General features: G+C 35.7%; 1 protein-coding gene across 1 annotated transcript in view; it reads right to left on the bottom strand.

The window, feature by feature from the left end:
• The window catches only part of Dbx (homeobox protein Dbx), a 49,767-nt gene extending 36,360 nt beyond the window's left edge, over positions 1–13,407 (bottom strand). Inside the window, exon 1 of the mRNA XM_090171061.1 lies at positions 12,783–13,407. Coding sequence (XP_090027187.1) covers positions 12,783–13,407 — 625 coding nt within the window. The remainder of the gene's footprint in view (positions 1–12,782) is intronic.
• Positions 13,408–20,704: the final 7,297 nt, after the last annotated feature.

The raw sequence follows: 20,704 nt of genomic DNA, 5'->3' as shown, positions 1-20,704 counted from the left end.
CTCGCGTGCGTTCCTTAAAGATAAAAAAAAAATCATCAACATCAGCTAGGCTAATACCCAAGGCACCACCTTAGGCCTAAGTCATCAAGCGACTTTTGAAGCCATTAATTCAGGTGGCCGGGTTACAACGCGTAGGAGGGTGGTGGCAAGCCCTGCATGCCACGCGATCGAGCCAACAGCTCCCTACACTAACTATTACCGATGATTCGAAGAAGGTTCTAACAAACAATTTCCCGCGTAAACTTGCTGAATTACTACCACGAAATATTAGAACACTTTATACTCCGTATAAATCAGGGACGAAAAACACGGTAGAGGGATTGAAAAGCGGAATTCCCAAAACACGCGGAAAGTGAAGATAGCTAAATATTGTTTATCGTTTTACGGGTAAAAACAGAGATACGTAATCCGAAATAATAAAATTTGTTTTATTTTATTAATTTGCTTGGACAGTTAGTCTGACTCCAAATAAATCCATTAATTTTATTTGTACCAATATTAGTTTTAAGAACTGGGTTTGGATGAATAATTTCGTTCGCAATTTTAATTTCCAGTCGTTCTAAGTTTTAAAAAGGTACGCCTAATATTATTGACACCTCAATTAAAATCGTCGAAAAATAAAACCAATCAGGCGTGATTACGAATTCAGCGGCCATTCGGTAACAGCGAGTGGCAGCAAAAAGCATTAAAAACAGGCCCAATTGCCCCCCCCCCCCCGCGATACTGCACGGGTGCAATCGTCGAAATTAAAGGCCATCTTTCAATTTTAAATTTCAAAAGCATGAGCCGCGGAGTGGACCGACAGAAACCGAATTAAAGGGGACATCAGGGCCCCTATAGAAGTCAAATATTTCGAAGAGGGGGTCTAAAATAACAAGAGAACTGGAGAACGGAATCGAGAAAACCCATAAATAAGCCGTGTTAATTGTGATAAATACGAGCCTCGTTAAGCACGCTCGCTAATTCGCGAACAATTGGAAATCCACTATCAACCATCATCACCCGCGCGCTGCGAATTAAAGTGAAAACCCAGTTTCCCCCGTTCCACGGATATGTATATATATAATTAAACGGAACTGGACAGACGCGGGTTTATTAGAATTCCATTTCTATTCGGAGGCGATATATAATCATAAAAATTCCCTTTTCACTTGGCGGGAAAAATCTAAATATAAAAGGCAGGCCGCGCGCCAAATTGAGGTAAATATAATAGAACTTTTCCCACTTCCCCCGTCACTTGGCACCTTTATCGGAGGTGTTTGCGGATTGGTCGTTGCCTTTTGACCGTAGTAGCGGGTGAGCGTGGCGCTTCGGCGAAACAAAATGTGACAAAAATGAGCGTTACAGCGAACGCCTTCTCATCTTTGCTCAATTAGGGGAGTGTTAAAAGCCAATAAAGGCGAGAGAAAAGCGTCGACACAAAGCGACGCGGACGCCCTCTAGAGGTGGCTGCTCGAAACTGCGAAAGACATTCGAGCCACTAATTAAATGCTAATCAAGAGACACCGGTTCTGGCGTGTTGCGCCGTACACCGCGCCACCTGTCTCTATTCTATTTGGCCGACAGACAAAAACCGCGACTTAGAAATGCCCAACTCTTCGAAACGATCATCCGATTACGTTTTTGATCATTTCGCGACTGTAAGAAAATGTGTCAATTCGCGGCTTGTCCCATTTCGAATGGATCGCCCGAAAAACACGTTTGCTATACGTTCTCATTTTGATCATATCAATATAACCTCGTAAAGATAATTTGTAGGTTAAAATAAAAACTTCGTTATATTTTCATATATTTAAATATATTCAAATATAACGAAGTTTTTATTTTAAGTTAGGGTTGGCCGATATCGTAATTTAACCGATTCCGATACCGATACCGATTTCATGTTTCAACCGATACCGATACCGATTTTTTTACCGATATGGCAAATCGGTACCGATACCGATTTTCCCGATTTTTTACCGATTTTCACCGATACCGATTTTTTGCCGAAGTCCACTAATACCGATTTTTCACCGATACCGATTTTACAATTCATTATCAATGGTCCAATACTAATGTTACCGATTTAAAAAAAATCTCGATCTACGAAAACGGCGTCTCTTCCTCTCCACCGCCATTTCTCCATGCCGCAACTGAAGTTTGAACTTCAAATGGTCAAGGTTAGTGGCGCCATCTACCAGGACTTTAAGAAAATTGTTTTTAAATAATCGGAAAAAATCGGGTAAAATCGGTATCGGAAGGTTTTTTTTATAATCGGGTAAAATCGGTATTTTAGACGCGAACCGATTAATCGGGAAAATCGCGATATCGGTGACCGATACCGATTTCATATCGGTTTGGGCCCAACACTTTTTAACCTACAATTTAACAACACATATAGCACTGCTAACTTAACTATTCATTAATTTTCTCGTAAAGAGAATTAAGTTACGCGTGTGATTAATTCAAATTTGTTATATGGCTAAAGCCTAGGATTATATGATATAGTTATGAGGATAATTTTTTTACTCAGAAAATTATCTAATTCGTTGTAGCACCTTTAATTTAAGCTTAAATAGATTTAACTTTAGTATTTAAAGGGATTTAAACTCGGAACCAGTACTTCCGCGTTCAGTTTGCTAGTTCTCTCCACGGGTTATAGGAGTTTTCCGTCGAGTTCTTAGGTTTCCCGCTTCCCATGGTGTATGGGAGCTGTTGGCTCGCGTGGCATGTAGGAGCAACAAACACGTATTTTATCAAACACAGCACTGCCCACTAGGCTGAGGAACAAGGAATTGTTTTAAACTGAACCCGTGGCCAGTAGAGCCTAGGTAGTTTAATTAAAAAACTGGCCACTGGCCACTTACCATTTTTAACCTTCAAAATCAGGCTTTCATAATTTATGGTCAAATTATCTTGACAATATGTGCTAGGGCATAGGCTTAGTAGGTTAGTTATTATGGGTATTTCAAAATTTTGGAGTGTTAAATAAAGAACTATAAATCTTGAAGGGAGAAAACTTTGAATTAATTAAGTGGTCACCAGGGCCACTAACACCCCAAGCATTTAATTTTTAAACTGGCCCAGCTAATTTTTAAACTGGCGATTGGCCTGTGATAGTGCCTTATTTCTCACACTGCTGCCCACACAAGGAGAACGCAACCCGTCAAAAGTCGTGCATTTTCTCGCGTACAGTTTTCATTGGTTAGACGATTTAACGCCTGCTGCCGTCGGAAGGGGAAAATTCGGAAATTGTCTTCCCCCTTTCCGTAAAACGTTCAGCGTTAAGGTTCATCCAATGAAATTTGTACACAACACTGCATTAGCGTGTTTAAAAGGCTAGCAGCGTTCTCCTTGTGTTTGTTTTTAAGTTAAACGTTTATATAGTTTTAAGTTAAACTTTTGGATAATTTAAGTTGAATATTAGATAGATTTACCTTTAAAATTTGTATAGATTTAACTTTAACATTTGTATAGATTTAACTTTAACATTTGTATAGATTTAACTTTAACATTTGTATAGATTTAACTTTAACATTTGTATAGATTTAACTTTAACATTTGTATAGATTTAACTTTAACATTTGTATAGATTTAACATTAAAATTTATATATATTTAATTTTAATATGTAATATATATCAAACGTTTGTGACTCAAGCCTAAGTGATCTTGTTCTTCGAATTCGTTATATTATAAGTAGTTAAAGGCCGACTACATAGTTGTTCGTTTTACTCTGTCTTTTCACTGGAAGTTTGCTACCTGCATAGCCAGCTTCCAGTGAAAAGACCGAGTAAACCAAACAACTATGTAGTCGGTCTTTAAGCCACGAATTTAAAATACCCAAACTATATTTAGCAGAATGCGCTGTTAGTTGAAACCAAACAATCTTAAATTCTACGTATTTTAATTTTAAAATTATTCTTTAACATATTTATATTTTATTAAATTAATTAAAACGTGTATTTAACTGAACTTATTTGGTTTATATAAAATTATAATAGACCATTTCGAAGATAATCACAGTGATTTTCCATTGACGTAATTGGCATCGTTAGAAAATGATCGCGAATAGAGTGTTGTCGTCTGAAACCCTGCGACGTCACCATTGTAATTTGCCTATTGATAAAAAACGGTAACTGTCATGGCGGCCACTATTAACACTACAGCTGTGACGTTACAAGTTTTCAAATCGTATCAGACGACAACACTCTATACCCGTATGTTTTTCTTAACTGGTAACACGAGAAAATCTTATAACAACTACTTCGCTGATAAAAAAAGATTCAATTTGATCGAGTACGATGTTTACAACAGCCATACGCCAAAGGTCTCCACTTTTTTCTATAATCTCAAATTAATGGCGTACGACGAAACACTTAATTATATTGAATTAAGATATCCAACAGCAAAACTCTCTCGAGAGAGCGGAAATTTCCAAAACTATAAACTAACATTATCCATCATGCACCCTCTCTTATTACCTCTACACCTTTTCGAAACTAATAATTATCGGAATTGACGCTATGTTGTAAGTTCGCTCTCTCGAAAGCTTGGTTTGCTTGTTCATCTTACACGAGACAGATCGCCCAAATTCTACAAAGATAATCCGCAATTTTTCATTTCACTTTTACTTTGCGCCCATTTTGCAATCAAATAAGACTTGCTTCGTCCATTTCAAAACGAAATACAATTCCTTTCCGCAATTTTGAAACGAAATACAATTCTTTTAAGTTATTTTGAGACGAAATACAATTCTTTTCAACAACTTTGAAACGAAATACAAATATTTTCAGCAACTTTGAAACGAAATACAATTCTTTTCAGCAACTTTGAAACGAAATAAAATTATTTTCAGCAACTTTGAAATTAAATACAATTCTTTTCAGCAACTTTGAAACGAAATAACATTCATTTCGTCCATTTCAAAAAGAAATAACATTTGTTTCGTCCATTTCAAAAAGGAATAACATTTGCTTCGTCCATTTCAAAAATAAATAACATTTGTTTCGTCCATTTCAAAAATAAATAACATTTGTTTCGTCCATTTCAAAAAGAAATAACATTTGTTTCGTCCATTTCAAAAAGAAATAAAATATTTATTTCAGCTATTTCAAAACGAAACAAGAATAGCTTCATCCATTTCAAAACAAACTAATAATAGTTTCATTTCAGAAATTTGGAAACGAAAAATGAATAGCTTTGTCCATTTTAAAACGAAAAAGGAATAGTTTCGTCCTGCATTTCATAACGAAAAACAAATAGTTTCGTCCATTTCAAAACGAAAAACGAATAGTTTCGTTCATTTCAAAACGAAAAAGGAATAGCTTCGTCCATTTCAAAACGAATTAACATTCGTTTCACAAATAAAAAAAAGACATTCATTTGGACAATTTCAAGGCGAAATAAGATTCGGTTCAGAAATTTCAAAACTAAATAACGTTTCTTCCCTACTGTTAAAAATTGAAATGATAAATCCCTTTTCTATTTTCAAAATCAAAGACTATTTGAAAAAAACGGAAAATGACGTGGTATTTTTAAACCAGTTAATAAGAGACTAGAATTGAGCTACTCGTATTCAAACCTTTCGGGAAAGGTTCCAAAAAGCGTTTCACAATTTGGACATGTGGCGCTGACATTTCAAAGCAAATGTTTATAAGCTTCAGATTCCAGTCATTTGCTTATTTAATAATACTCTGTTTCGTTTATAGGAGAAGCAGTTGACCTGGCCCGTCATCTACGCTACCAAAAACCATTTAAGTTCAAATTGAATATAAATTTAACATAATTAACTTTGACAACTATGGTTCGGACCATACAACGTATCGTATAATTTTTTAAGGTTCAAAAAACGAGTTTTTCACTTCATGATGGTAAAAATTAGCTCTCGCGTATAGTTTTTCCCCCTCGATGGGAGGGTAATTGCAATTTTGTCTAACAGGGGGGCGCAATTAGCGCCCAACTACGTGTTAAAGACGCTATCCTAAGTAACGTGGCGCCACCTGCCCCGCGGCGATTAAAACCAAATTTCTCTGTTACCCCAGCCGCGGAGCCAGAGGTAGACTTTTTGAACTTTTCGGGGTTTTGTAGGAAATTTCACCGTTGTACACCATACCCATATTTGATGAGATTCTCATCTTTTCGCGTTTATATAATTATACTTTTCATATAAATTTCGCTTGTTGTATAATCTTTATAATTCGTTCCGAAATTATCCCCAACTATTAATTAATGCGGAATGAATCCTAATTGGTTTTTATGAGCCCTGACGGCGATGGGTATATAAACGCGTCCTAACAAGGGGTGGTTGGCAACGGAGATCAGCGCCTAAAGAGGGCTCTCATAACCCGTTTAGTGAAAATGATATACGCATTTGCTCGGCTCGATGTTTTGCCATTTTACGCGTTTTAGTTAGCTTATGTATTTAGTTAAATGTTGCGCAATTTCTTTCGAAATAATTCTTTTCGCAAAATAATTGATACGTTATACTTAGTTTGGATTAACAGAGTAGAACTTTAGTACTTCTGATTACTGATTTTTAAAAAAAAAGGTTTTGATTTACGGTGATGTCTTAAAATGTTTCCGAATTTCCTAGGATTTTTTAGAATATTTCAGTGATTTTCAGTTACTTCTCAGAATTTTCAGTGATTTCCAGTTACTTCTCAGAATATTTCAGTGATTTCCAGCTACTTCTCAGAATATTTCAGTGATTTCCAGTTACTTCTCAGAATAATTCAGTTATTTCCAGTTACTTCTGAGACTATTTCAGTTATTTCCAGTTACTTCTCAGAATAATTCAGTTATTTCCAGTTACTTCTGAGACTATTTCAGTTATTTCCAGTTACTTCTCAGAATAATTCAGTTATTTCCAGTTACTTCTGAGACTATTTCAGTTATTTCCAGTTACTTCTCAGAATAATTCAGTTATTTCCAGTTACTTCTGAGACTATTTCAGTTATTTCCAGTTACTTCTCAGAATAATTCAGTTATTTCCAGTTACTTCTGAGACTATTTCAGTTATTTCCAGTTACTTCTTAGAATATTTCAGTGGTATCCAGTTACTTCTGAGAATATTTCACTGATTTCCAGCTACTTCTCAGAATATTTCAGTGGTATCCAGTTACTTCTCAGAATATTTCAGTGATTTCCAGTACTTCTCAGAATATTTCAGTGATTTCCAGTACTTCTCAGAATATTTCAGTGATTTCCAGTACTTCTCAGAATATTTCATTGATTTCCAGTTACTTCTCAGAATAATTCAGTGGTATCCAGTTACTTCTCAGATTATATCCAGTTATTGGAATACTTAGGACAACAGGGGCGGATCCATAGGGGGGGGGCGATGGGGGGTGATCGCCCCCCCCCCCACTTAGAATACTTGAAAAAACAAAAAAAAATTGAAGTTATTGAAATATATTTATAGAGACTAGAGTATACTAGACTTTCTAGTTGTAGAAAGTACTTCGTTTAAGCAAACGAAAATGAGAGCTCCACGTTACATTTTCACGCTCCATATAGGCTTCGAGCTTAGAAACGATAGCGCCATCTACTTTAAAGGGAATATAACCAGCAAAGCAATCTTTATGGAAGACCCCTTTAATTTTTAAAGTTTCCCTGTACAGTGGCGCCAAACATTTTTAAAGCCAAAGGCAAGAGCGGCCAGAGCTTCAAACGTTGGTGTTCCACACCAAATACCTGAGGTTATATTCCCTTTAATACCTGCCAACTAAATTTGTGAAGAAATAGCAGACGACTTTTGAATGCCCATGATCGCCCCTCCTTACTTGATGGCCTGGATCCGCTCCTGTAGGACAATTAGAGTTAATTTGTCGGTGATTTACAGTGATTTACTTCAAATATCTCGGTGATTTTAGATATTTATCACAATTTTTCGGTGATTAACTAATATTTGATTTGTACACCCATCGTTACTATATATAAACTACCCGACGAGTACAAAATTCACTTGTTCAGTATTTGATTACCCAATAACTAGATCGTTCAAAACTTGCATACCTGTTGTATGTTTAACGTGAATACAGGGCCGGATTCACCAATAGGCCAAATAGGCCTGGGCCTAGGGCACCAAGCCTACAAGGGGCACCAAGAGGGATCGAAAAAAATAAAAGTACAAAACTTTAATCATTTGCTTTTCACAAAATATTTTCCGGAGTAATTTTAGTAAATGCGTCCACCCCTATGAACCAAAAACGTTTGATTGTCACATTCTCTGACGGACTGCCGTCTAGCCCCTGACGACATACTAAATCTGGCAGCAAAATGAATTTTCCTTCCATTTCTCAATTATAAATTGAGGAAGCGCCTAGCTCACTTCGCTCGCTATTAAAAGGGGGCACCAAAATGAACTTGGGCCTAGGGTCCCATAAAGTCTTAATCCGGCCCTGCGTGAATACAATTATTTCTTCAAAGTTTAAGTGTTCTATTTAATATCATTTCGTGTACATATTTCTCTTTTTCAGAGAAATTAGTATCTTTGGTAATTTTTATCAGGTTTTCGTAGAGTTGTTTGCATAAAATTACTAATAAAAGTCAAATGTGTAGTTTGCACCACGCCGACTGGGCATGCAATTGGATATTATTTTTAGTTGCCAAAGTGTAATTGTCAAAATTCTGGCAGCAATCACGGAAAACAAGCTCACTTTTCGTCAATTTTCGTCAGAGTGGAATTAAGTTTCATATTCTGAAATTTGCTTGCGAATATAATTTTCGAAATTGACGTCTTTCAAAACGTTTTAATTTTGTGTATATTGATAGAAACTAAATGTTTGTGGAACGAAAATTATTCTGTTTATTTCTTGGTCGAGCGAGGCTGGTTTAAATTGTAGATATATCTGTATAGTTTTTGATGTAATACCGTAACTTTTTAAAAAAGTGAATAAACCATTTACGTGTAGATAGGCCCTTTTCAAATATTTTGGTTTTCTAAATGGATGAATTCGTGCATATATTTTTAATTTTTAAATACGCTTCGTGTAGTATATTTTGCCATCACCAAAATAGTTATCTTCATATAAAGTAATATGTACGAAATTAAGTAAGTTTCTCCATCGTGTCTAAGATGAAAGCGTAGTATATTTTCGCATCAACAAAATAGTTGTATTCTTAAAATAAAATTTACAAAATCCAATAATAAGTTTCTACATCGTGTGTCTAAGATCAAAGTGTAGTAATTTCGCATCACTCGCGAAACATATCTTGCCATCCACCACGATACTAGCTCGACCTAATAGTTATATCGGAGATTCAACAACATCCAGTGTTATTAATAATAATAATCAGCTATAGGATAATACCAAAGACACCACCCCAGGCCCAAATCATCTAGCGACTTTTATTGCCTTTAATTCGGGTGGTCGGGATAATAAATTAAAAGTACTTTAATTTAAAGGTCGAATTTCCTTTGATATCCCCGTTAACATAAACCAAGCGCTTACGTATATAAATCGTTTCAGTTATTTGGATTTTAGGCGAAGTGTCAATTTCAAACGCGTAACCGCGTCGAATCAACAATCTATACGCCAATAAGTCGGCACTCGATGGTGACTAGGTGAGAACACGCGTTTCGGCTGGAGCCATATTACGCGCGCTTGTACTTAATTAGCTCGATCGGATATTCCCCTCTCGTTCTCTCGTTTCAATTTGTCATTTAATAAGTGGGATAATTTTTTTACCTCTCTCTATATACATTATTCCTCCGAACACTTAGTCAAGCGGTGCTATTTAATGTTCTATCGTACACTATGCTGTTATTCGCCCGCGGCCATTCTTTTCATGAATTATTTATATACTCCGCGGGGTTTTTTTTATTACACACAGTGCCTATCAAAACAAATTAATATAATGGACCAATATAACGTTACTTCCATAATAATACGCCATTAATTTATTTTTGATTGATAGTCACGTGTCCTTTCCACAATGTTATCTAAATTGTGATTGTAACTCGATAATTTGATGTTGATCCGCGTGCAGTTGTTTTATCGAGGGGGTGGTCGATCACTCGCGTAAACAGCGCTGGAAATCAACGAAGAATTGAAAGAATTCAGTGGAAATCACAGAAAATTGTGAGAAAAAATTGGAAAGCACAGAAAATTGTGATAAATAATTGGAAATCACAGATAATTGTGAGAAATAATTGGAAAGCACAGAAAATTGTGATAAATAATTGGAAAGCACAGAAAATTGTGATAAATAATTGGAAAGCACAGAAAATTGTGATAAATAATTGGAAATCACAGATAATTGTGAGAAATAATTGTAAATCACAGAAAATTGTGAGAAATAATTGGAAATCACAGAAAATTGTGATAAATAATTGGAAAGCACAGAAAATTGTGATAAATAATTGGAAATCACAGAAAATATGTGATAAATAACTGGAAAGCACATAAATGTCTTGATAAATAACTATAAATCAAAGAAACATTGTGATAGATAAATGGAAATCACAGAAATATTGTGATAAAAAATTTAAATCACAGAAAATATGTGATAAAATATTTAAATCACAGAAATATTTTGATAAATAACTGAAAATTACGTAAAATTTGTGATAAATAATTGGGAAACAATTGTGAGGAGTCACTGGAAAGCACAGAAAAACTGCGAGGAATTACTGGAAATCACAATTTATTTTGGGAAAATCAGTAATCAAGTACACAAACGTTTTACGAGTGAATATTATCTTGTTTTTTTTATTGCACCATCAATTAGTGGGTGTTAATTTTTCCCCCTAATTAATATCATTTAACTTCCGTGTATTGCAAAATTTTTAAACAAATGGTCGATTTGGTTATCAAATTACTGATTTAATTGACATTACTCGAAATAAATAAATTCTAATAAAGCGTAAGGTAACGCCTAACATACCCATTGATTCAGTAAGTCAACCGTAACCTGACTGGTAATTAGGTTCAGTGGTGTAACTAACTGTTTCTGTGGACTGCCCGCGAAACTCGTCTTTCATGAGGGGGGGGGGGAGGTTTTCCATAATCATTTGGGGTCCCTTCTTATCATGGAGGGCGATATTTACAGAAATATTTGGGCCCCTTACCATCACGCTGGACAATTTTTAAAGATAAATTTGGGGTCCCTTCTCTTCGCGAAGAACAATTTTTTCGGAATCCTTTGGGAGCTCTTCTCGTCATGGAGGACAATTTTTTCAGAATCATCGGGAGGGAGGGCCTTCTCATCATGGAGGACAATTTTTTCAGAATCATCGGGAGGGAGGACCTTCTCATCATGGAGGACAATTTTTTCAGAATCATCAAGAGGGAGGGCCTTCTCATCATGGAGGACAATTTTTTCAGGATCATCGGGAGGGGGGGCTTTCTCATCATGGAGGACAATTTTTTCAGAATCATCGGGAGGGAGGACCTTCTCATCATGGAGGACAATTTTTTCAGAATCATCAAGAGGGAGGGCCTTCTCATCATGGAGGACAATTTTTTCAGAATCATCAAGAGGGAGGGCCTTCTCATCATGGAGGACAATTTTTTCAGGATCATCGGGAGGGGGGGCTTTCTCATCATGGAGGACAATTTTTTCAGAATCATCGGGAGGGAGGACCTTCTCATCATGGAGGACAATTTTTCAGAATCCTTTGGGGCTCCTTTTCGTCATGGAGGACAATTTTGTTTTAATTCTTTGGGGATCTTACTCATCACGCGGGACAATTTTCATCTGGGGCCCCTTCTCATGCTGGAAGACAATGATTCCCGAATCCTTTGTGGGGGCCCTTACTCTTCGGAGGCGTATGTTATGTTAAGTTACAGTTCATTTATTCAGAGCGCAAAATGCAAAGCAAGATGAAGTTTAAATGCTCCCTATTTTTAGGGTGGACTTAACCTGATCAATTTCAAATTAAATATGGTTAAATGAAAGAGAAAACTAACCGGAAACGGATCATTTTCAAATATTGTAAATTATTTACCCCGGATTATTTATTTTATAAATCAAACGTTTTCATAAATTGCGTTTTCTAATTTCATTTTTTGAAAATAAAATAATAATATAATATCAAGAATGTATTTATTTATACTCAAAATGTCAGTATACTGAGTATAAATAAATACATTCTTGATAATATATAATATTTTAATAAACTAAGAACTTGAATTATCGGGTTGTCAGTATTTTGACATTTATTTTATTTATTTATTTATTAAATGTACGCTATATTTTAAGATTTTTAATTTAAAAACGATTTTACTTAAAGATGAAATTTACTAATTCATATAAATTTTCATTTTGTTTAGGTTATAATTAATTGATTTCGTTATCCGATGACTTGGCCCAACTAAAACGAAATATTGGTATTTATATTTCTTTTTGTCTGATCTGATCTGACTAATTTATACCTTTAATAAATGCGAATTCTGTCATAGGAATGTCATAGTAATTAAAATTCCTAATAAAATATTGGCAAAGTCTATTTCTAGACGCGATTAATTTCATTTAGATTAATTTTAAATGGGAATTTAGAGAAAAATTTTTACTGACCAAAATGATTTAAATACATTTTTAGAAAACTGAACAATTTGATTTTGAATTCCTTTAATAACACGTGTGTATTATAATTGACTACAGAATAGATTTGACGGGATGGTCATTGTACGAGCCTGTAGCTTCGACATTATACTATAGCAACTGATTACACGTTTAACATTATCAGTTTCATAAATTGCCCGTAATCGGCTGTTAGTCCCTCGAATAGATTTACATCGCGCGTCGTTGAAAGTTGAAAGTTTAAATGATAGAAAAGAGAGGTTGTGAACTCACCGGAAGTAGACATGATGACGTGCGGTTTACTGTTGAAGTAACTGGTTCGATTGTCCGAGGCTAAAATCGCACTGACGCCAAACTTCAAGAAAGGTCCGACGCTGTTGCTGGCATGATCGTCGGGCGACGAGCGCGGGTGCATCTTCGTCGGCAGGCCGGCCATGAGCGCGCCCGCCACCGTCGCCTGATTGTTCGAAGGGCTCGACGGCGAGTTGGGCGCCGGCGTCCCGGGCGAGGAGCCGCGCAGTTCCCGCGGGCCGCAGCCGCCGCACGACCCGCACGCCGCGCAGCCGTCTCCGGCGCAATTCCCGCCGCCGTTGAAGGGCACGGGCCGGGCCAGCAGCGTGGCGGCCCTGTCCCGCAGCAAGTTCTCGACGAGGAAGGAGGAAGAGACGGAGGTGGCCGGCGGGGTGGCCGTCCCGCCGGAGCCGGGCGGGCTGGCGGCTGGCGACCCGGCCTGTCCCGCCGGGTGCAGGGGCGGCGGCACTCCGGCCTGGGACCCGGGACATCGCAGAAAAGCCGCTGCCTGATAAGCTTGACTCACGGTGACGTTGGGGTACATTCCGCCGTAGTTCCACGCGGGGATCGCCTCGGATAAAGGCGGAGGCGTTAGTGATATCTTCATCGGAGACGATTTTCGGGTAATTGTCCGCCGATATATTACATAATTTGGCGGTGACGACGAGCTCTAGGTGTTGGTAGGGCTCATAAATACGCGAATGCCTTTAATCCCAAAACCACTATGAATTATACATGTAGCGTGTGGGCCCAATAATAGTGTAATGAGACTCCGCTTTTTCGAAGAGAAACTAGATACGAGCGATTCTATCGACGCCCCCCCCCCGTGCCAACCCCCTCGGGACAGATGAATTCCTTCCCCCCTCCTCGATACCGCGCGCGCCCTTATACACTGAACTGCACGGCACCCCTCCCCCCTCCGGTAATATCTCACATCTTCCGCCCCCCCCTCTTGGTTTTAACTCCCTTAACCTTCGGTAGGGGGGTGTTCTTTTAACACTATTATCGTTCGGTTTGGGTGAAAGGAGGGGGACGACCCCCCTCCCGCCGCGCGCGCGATTCCGGCGTGCGTTTCGCGTAAGAACGGCCCCCTTTCTTATATTCTTATTGTTTCTCGGAGTCGAGCTTCGACGAATATATTTCTCGGCGCGCTACCGTCGCGAGAACTCTAGTAGGCGTTGTTTTTATCTCTCTTCTATCGCGTGTCTTTTCCGGCGTTCGTTTCCCGAAGCCAAGTGTTAGCTATTATCTCACTCCACCCTCTTCACCGAGAAAGCTACGTAATAATTTTGTTTGAGGAGGTCCTTTCAATAGCGACGGTGCTGCTGCGTCGAGAGAGCGGCGGACGTCGCGCGACTCTCGAGCCCTCTGGTGGTGGACGACGGAAAGAAGGAGAAGAAAAAAAGACTGTCGGCCGCCGGCTAAAATGAAATGAAGAAAAAATCTCTCTCTTCTCTATAATATGAAGCGTTGATTCGCGCCCAACGCGTCCTTATGAATGTAAGACCCGCGGCTAAATCGGGATTGGCGGGTCATCCTCTGATTGGTCCGTTGGCGTAGCGGGCCAAGCTACATTATGCGCACATCCACGCCCCCATTTTACCGCGTTTCGCTTCTCCGGCTGCTGCGCCTACCGACCACCCTCCCTTCTGTCTGTCTCTCAATCTATTCCGTTTATCGTCGGCGCTCGTCTTCAGTCGTCGGGACCTCTCTCTTCCGGTTCGAGACTCCCACTCGCGGCATATTCGACCAGGAATTAGGTGCTATTCCCGTATTCAGACTATTATAGATATAAAAGTTTTTGTTGTCCATGGTTTAATATGTATAAATGCTGGTTTTCATTAGGGCAAAAACGCATCGACAGTGAACGCGAAAAACTCCCGTTAGGCCTAATGCAATACTTTTGCGTCGCGTCTCACCGTTGTGGCGTTTTTGCCCCAGTGAAAACCAGCCTTACGGTTAAAGTATTTTTAAAATAGAAGAACTCCACGTGGAGTTAAAAATTTTCAAAATAGTTTTAATTCACGTTTAAAAACCAAAGCTTTCCAGCAAAACTCGAAAACTCATGTTTTAAACATGAATGAAAACTATATTTTTAAGTTCTTCTATTTTATAAATACCTTAACCGTCTTATTCGGACTATTGATATTTTTAATCTGAAATGAAATAACGTAATTGTCTTTGAATTTTCTTATTCTATTGGTTTATACTTTGCTTAAAAAGCTTTTTATTAAATACTTTCGATCGTTAAATTAATTCAAATCGGTTCATTTAAAGGTCTTGGAAAACCGAAAGGTAACCCTGAAAATAGTAAATTACTTTCGGATAAAAAAGAACCTTTAATATGAAGAAAAATTATTATGGCAATTTATTGGTGTAAAGTAAGATGTTTAAACGATATTTTAGAACTACGATAAAAATAATATTGTATAATTTTTTAAACAGTTATAAATAAACCAAAAATAACGACATGAAGGGTAAATTGAAATGATAAATACTTAGTATTTTCCGAGGGGCAGGTCACTTCCTTGATAAACGACGCAACCCTCGAAAGATTAAATCCGATTTAATCGTGATTATTTTAATTAAATTCAATTTAATCACGAATATGTTGATTAAATAAAGTTTAATCATGATTAGAATGTTTAATTCTGATTTATTCATGATTAAATGATTAAATCTGATTAAAATGATTAAATCCTGATTGAAACGATTAAATCGCGATTAGAAATTAGAACGAGAATCCAACACAATTGCGATAGAACCATCAATATTAATCATTAATATTAAATTATCGTACTTTAGTTTTGATTTTAATTACAAAATCTCGATTCGACCGATTATATTGATTAAATTCTTATTAAAATGATTAAATTTGATTAAATCGTGATTAAAATGATTAAATTTGTTTAAATCGTGATTAAAATGATTAAATTTGATTAAATCGTGATTAAAATGATTAAATTTGATTAAATCGTGATTAAAATTATTCAATTTGATTAAATCGTGATTAAAATGATTTAATTTGATTAAATCGTGATTAAAATGATTAAATCGTGATTAATATGATTCCATTTGAATAACTTGATTAAATCTGATTATAATTATTAAATCCTGATTAATAAGATTAAATCATAATTAGAATGATTAAATCGTGATTAGATTGATTAAATCGTGATTAGATTGATTAAATCCTGATTAATAAGATTAAATCATGATTAGAATGATTAAATCGTGATTAGATTGATTAAATCGTGATTAGATTGATTAAATCGTGATTAGATTGATTAAATCGTTATTAGATTGATTAAATCGTGAGTAGATTGATTAAATCGTGATTAGATTGATTAAATCGTGATTAGATTGATTAATTCGTGATTAGATTGATTAAATCGTGATTAGATTGATTAAATCGTGAGTAGATTGATTAAATCGTGATTAGATTGATTAAATCGTGATTAGATTTTCTAATCCTTATTAAATTTTTTAATCTGGATTACCCTGATTTAACCACGATTACGCTGATTTAATCATTTTACTATGATTAAGACGTGCCCAAAATGTAAGTGACCTGCCCCTCGGTATTTGCTATAATGTTGTATTACATTTTATTCTACAATCCGTAATAAGATTGCATATTTTTTTATTTTTATATAAATTTAGAATAACTTTATGTTTAATCGTGATGGGGTGTATTGTAGGTCTTCAATTTTCGCCAAAAAATATGAAATTGGGGTCTACCCAAGCGTAATATCAAAGGGGGCGATTATAATCTCTCGGACCACTTTTATACAAAAGCAAACCTGAGGGGGGCTCTGTTTAAATTTTTGACAAGATTATTAAACGGTAATGAAAGAGCGATCACGTTAGCCTCGGGGTGCTAATTTCTTTTAGCTCTTCGTAGATGGCGCTGCCTGCTAATAAAAATTCACGGAGGGGCATTAATTATAGAGCAATTGTTTTTCGTGAGAGCGCCGCCTCGTATCATCTATTTAATAAGGAAAAGGTCAGATGTCTTAATTTTTATAATACGGAGGGGGGGGGGGGCAACTGATCTCGGAGTTTTCTAGATTCCAAGGTGAATGTTTCAGCGCGCCACCTGGGGAGGGCGTACAGAAACTGGTTTCAATTTTTTCGTCGATGATCAATTAGGAAAGTTCCAGTTTTTATTCATTGATTTTACAATTTAATTAAGTGCGAACTTTATTTTATTTTAATGTATTTTTAATTTTAATTAAGAATTTCAATTTAACTATAAAGAGAGATAAAATATTTATATTCAGATAGGTATCTTAGGTGGCGGAATTGGCATTTCAAGCGTGGTGTCATATTGTGCCTCCTATTCCTAATCTATTTAGCGCGCACCGCAGGTTGTGATCGCTTATACGGGCTTGCGATTATTGGAAATTTGTGTATAACATATAGGGTGAGTGAGGGTAAGAATGGACACTTTTTGTAAAATTCGATTTAAAAACACAAATTGAGAGTAGACCATTTTAAAACGATTTGAAATACAAATAATGAATGTTCATTTTTAATATATTCTGGTTTTTGGTATTTAAATTTGTGAATTTTTAAAACAATAATTATTTTAAGAAATGAAGTGAGTAAGTCAAACATTGGACAAAATAGTTTTGAATTAGTCTGGGACAAGAAGGGTAGATATTGTAATATTACAATATTAATATATAAAAATATTAATATATTACATATTATACTTCTGGTGTCCAGTTATCACAGAAATAGTTTACGGTATCTTTGGAAATTTCTCCTTCGGGTTTTTTTTTGTAAATTTGTAAATTTTGAAGATTTCTTAAATTTCCCGTAGAAATTTATGAATTTTCTCAAGATTTGCTAAAATTTCAATTCAAATTTCATAAAAATTTGCGGAAAACCATCAAATTTCAGAAGATTTATTAAATTTGAGAAATTTGTTGGAATCGATAAAAAAAAAAAAATTCCAAAACATTTGAGAAATTTGAAAAGATTTTCTAAAATTTAATACGTAATTTGAAATTTGGAATTTTTCAAATCACTGGCGTGTACGAAATTTGAAAAGTGTCGTACCCCTCGACTCTCCTTCACTAGCAATGTAAGCGAGGCAGCCTCATTGCTACGTGTTTCGTAGAGCTCCAACCTCACAGCCGTACGCAGTCAGCCGTCTGCTTTCCCGGGAAATTTGAATATGAAAACTTGTTTTTAAAGTTTCCTTTCAAGGAAAGACTTTAAACTAAATCCTACCTCGTTTAAAATTGAATACAATCGACATGTGATTGATCACAAAGTAGGCTGTCCAATCTTAAACTTTGCACTAGTTAATTTAAATGCTTATAAAAAAGGCAAAACCTTCATTAAATTATAAATTTCGTGTACTAGAAAAACGCCAAATTGCTTAAAATAATACTTAAACAATTTATTTTTATCTCACCATTTCATGTTTGCATGCTATATCTCATTTCCTAAGCCACAAAACGAAATTTCCAATGAAATTTCAAGACATTTATTTCGATAATTTTAGTTGTTTTATTTCAAGACTTGCTGTATAATCTGTCGCGGTGTAAATATTTAGTAATAAATTGCATGTTTTAGGGTATGTTTAAGGCTTCAAAATGAGACCAATTTTGCGCTTTGGCATCAAAGAATAAATTTTCAATTAAATATTTTTCAAAAGTGTCCAAACTTCGCCATGTCCATTCTTACCCTTACTCACCATACTTCTAGAATTTTCCGGATCAGCGGTTTCCACCGAAAAAACTAGGAATACTCAAAGCAACAAAAATATAAAAATATTTATATTAAACCTTACATTCTTTATTCTTGTGGAGATTTCTGGTGTTTTTACGTTGATTGTGAGATTCTCAACTGTATTTTTTAAGAAGATTTTTGGTGTTTTTACGTTGATTGTGAGATTCTCAAATGTGGTTTTTAAGAAGATTTTTGGTGTTTTTACGTTGATTGTGAGATTCTCAAATGTGGTTTTTAAGGAGATTTTTGGTATTTTTACGTTGATTGTGAGATTCTCAAATGTGGTTTTTAAGGAGATTTTTGGTGTTTTTACGTTGATTGTGAGATTCTCAAATGTGGTTTTTAAGGAGATTTTTGGTGTTTTTACGTTTATTGTGAGATTCTCAAATGTGGTTTTTAAGGAGATTTTTGGTGTTTTTACGTTGATTGTAAGATTTTCAAATGTGGTTTTTAAGGAGATTATTGGTGTTTTTACGTTGATTGTGAGATTCTCAAATGTGGTTTTTAAGGAGATTTTTGGTGTTTTTACGTTGATTGTAAGATTCTCAAATGTGGTTTTTAAGGAGATTATTGATGTTTTTACGTTGATTGTGAGATTCTCAAATGTGGTTTTTAAGGAGATTTTTGGTGTTTTTACGGTAATTGTGAGATTCTCAAATGTTATTGTTGTTGAGATTTCTGGTGATTTCACGTTGATTGTGAGATTCTCAAATGTTATTTTTGTTGAGATTTCTAGGGTTTTCACATTTATTTGTGGGATTCTCAAATGTTATTTTGTTGAGATTTCTAGGGTTTTCACGTTTATTTGTGGGATTCTCAAATGTTATTTTTGTTGAGATTTCTAGGGTTTTCACGTTTATTTGTGGGATTCTCAAATGTTATTTTGTTGAGATTTCTAGGGTTTTCACGTTTATTTGTGGGATTCTCAAATGTTATTTTGTTGAGATTTCTAGTGTTTTCACGTTGATTGTGTGATTCTCAAATGTTATTTTTGTTGAGATTTCTAGGGTTTTCACGTTTATTTGTGGGATTCTCAAATGTTATTTTGTTGAGATTTCTAGGGTTTTCACGTTTATTTGTGGGATTCTCAAATGTTATTTTGTTGAGATTTCTAGTGTTTTCACGTTGATTGTGTGATTCTCAAATGTTATTTTTGTTGAGATTTCTAGGGTTTTCACGTTTATTTGTGGGATTCTCAAATGTTATTTTGTTGAGATTTCTAGTGTTTTCACGTTGATTGTGTGATTCTCAAATGTTATTTTTGTTGAGATTTCTAGGGTTTTCACGTTTATTTGTGGGATTCTCAAATGTTATTTTGTTGAGATTTCTAGTGTTTTCACGTTGATTGTGTGATTCTCAAATGTTATTTTGTTGCGATTTCTGGTGTTTTCACGTTGATAGTGACATTCTCAAATGTTATTTTTGTTGAGATTTGGTGTTTTTACGTTCATTGTGACATTCTCAAATGTTATTTTTGTTGAGATTTGGTGTTTTTACGTTCATTGTGACATTCTCAAATGTTATTTTTGTTGATATTTCTAGGGTTTTCACGTTTATTTATGGGATTTTCTGATGTTTTGTTTTTTAATGATTACATCCGATTTTGAGATTTTTTGCTGATTTCCATACCGATTTCCGTATTATCCTGATGGATTTCAAGATTTCTAAGATCTTTTCCCCCCGTAGAGTTCCGGATTTAAAATTTGACTTTTTCTAAATACTTATATCTGTAAATATCTATAGAATATTCTAAATTCTATAGGGCGTCATAATGTTTCTATACAGCTCTTAAGACATTCTTTCTAATATTTATCGGTATCAGGAATCCATACCTCTACTTAATTTGGAATGCTTATCCTGGCGTATCGCGTATGGTAAGATCACTCTGACGGCTTTGGCCCTTAACGAGAGAAAAAAGCCCCTCTGCGTGCACTTCCATCTCACGTAATTGTTGTTTGTTAAGTACTTAAGTTAATATAGTGACGTCAAAAAAACCGTCAGCCACATCGAGACGAAAATCTGTCGCGATAAGCATTCCAAGTAGAGGTATGAATTCCTGTTTGTATAAATTAACGATAAAATGTAAAATATGATATAAGTCCGTAATTTCAATAAATTTCCGAAAAGGGGCGGAGTGATGACTTCAAATGGGGTTGTTT

The sequence above is a fragment of the Leiobunum rupestre genome, chromosome 4, assembly GCF_980474605.1.
Source record: "Leiobunum rupestre chromosome 4, qqLeiRupe1.1.hap1, whole genome shotgun sequence".
NCBI lineage: Eukaryota > Metazoa > Arthropoda > Arachnida > Opiliones > Sclerosomatidae > Leiobunum > Leiobunum rupestre.
The sequence above is the reverse complement of the archived record's forward strand: the minus strand, read 5'-3'. Positions and strand labels throughout refer to the sequence as shown.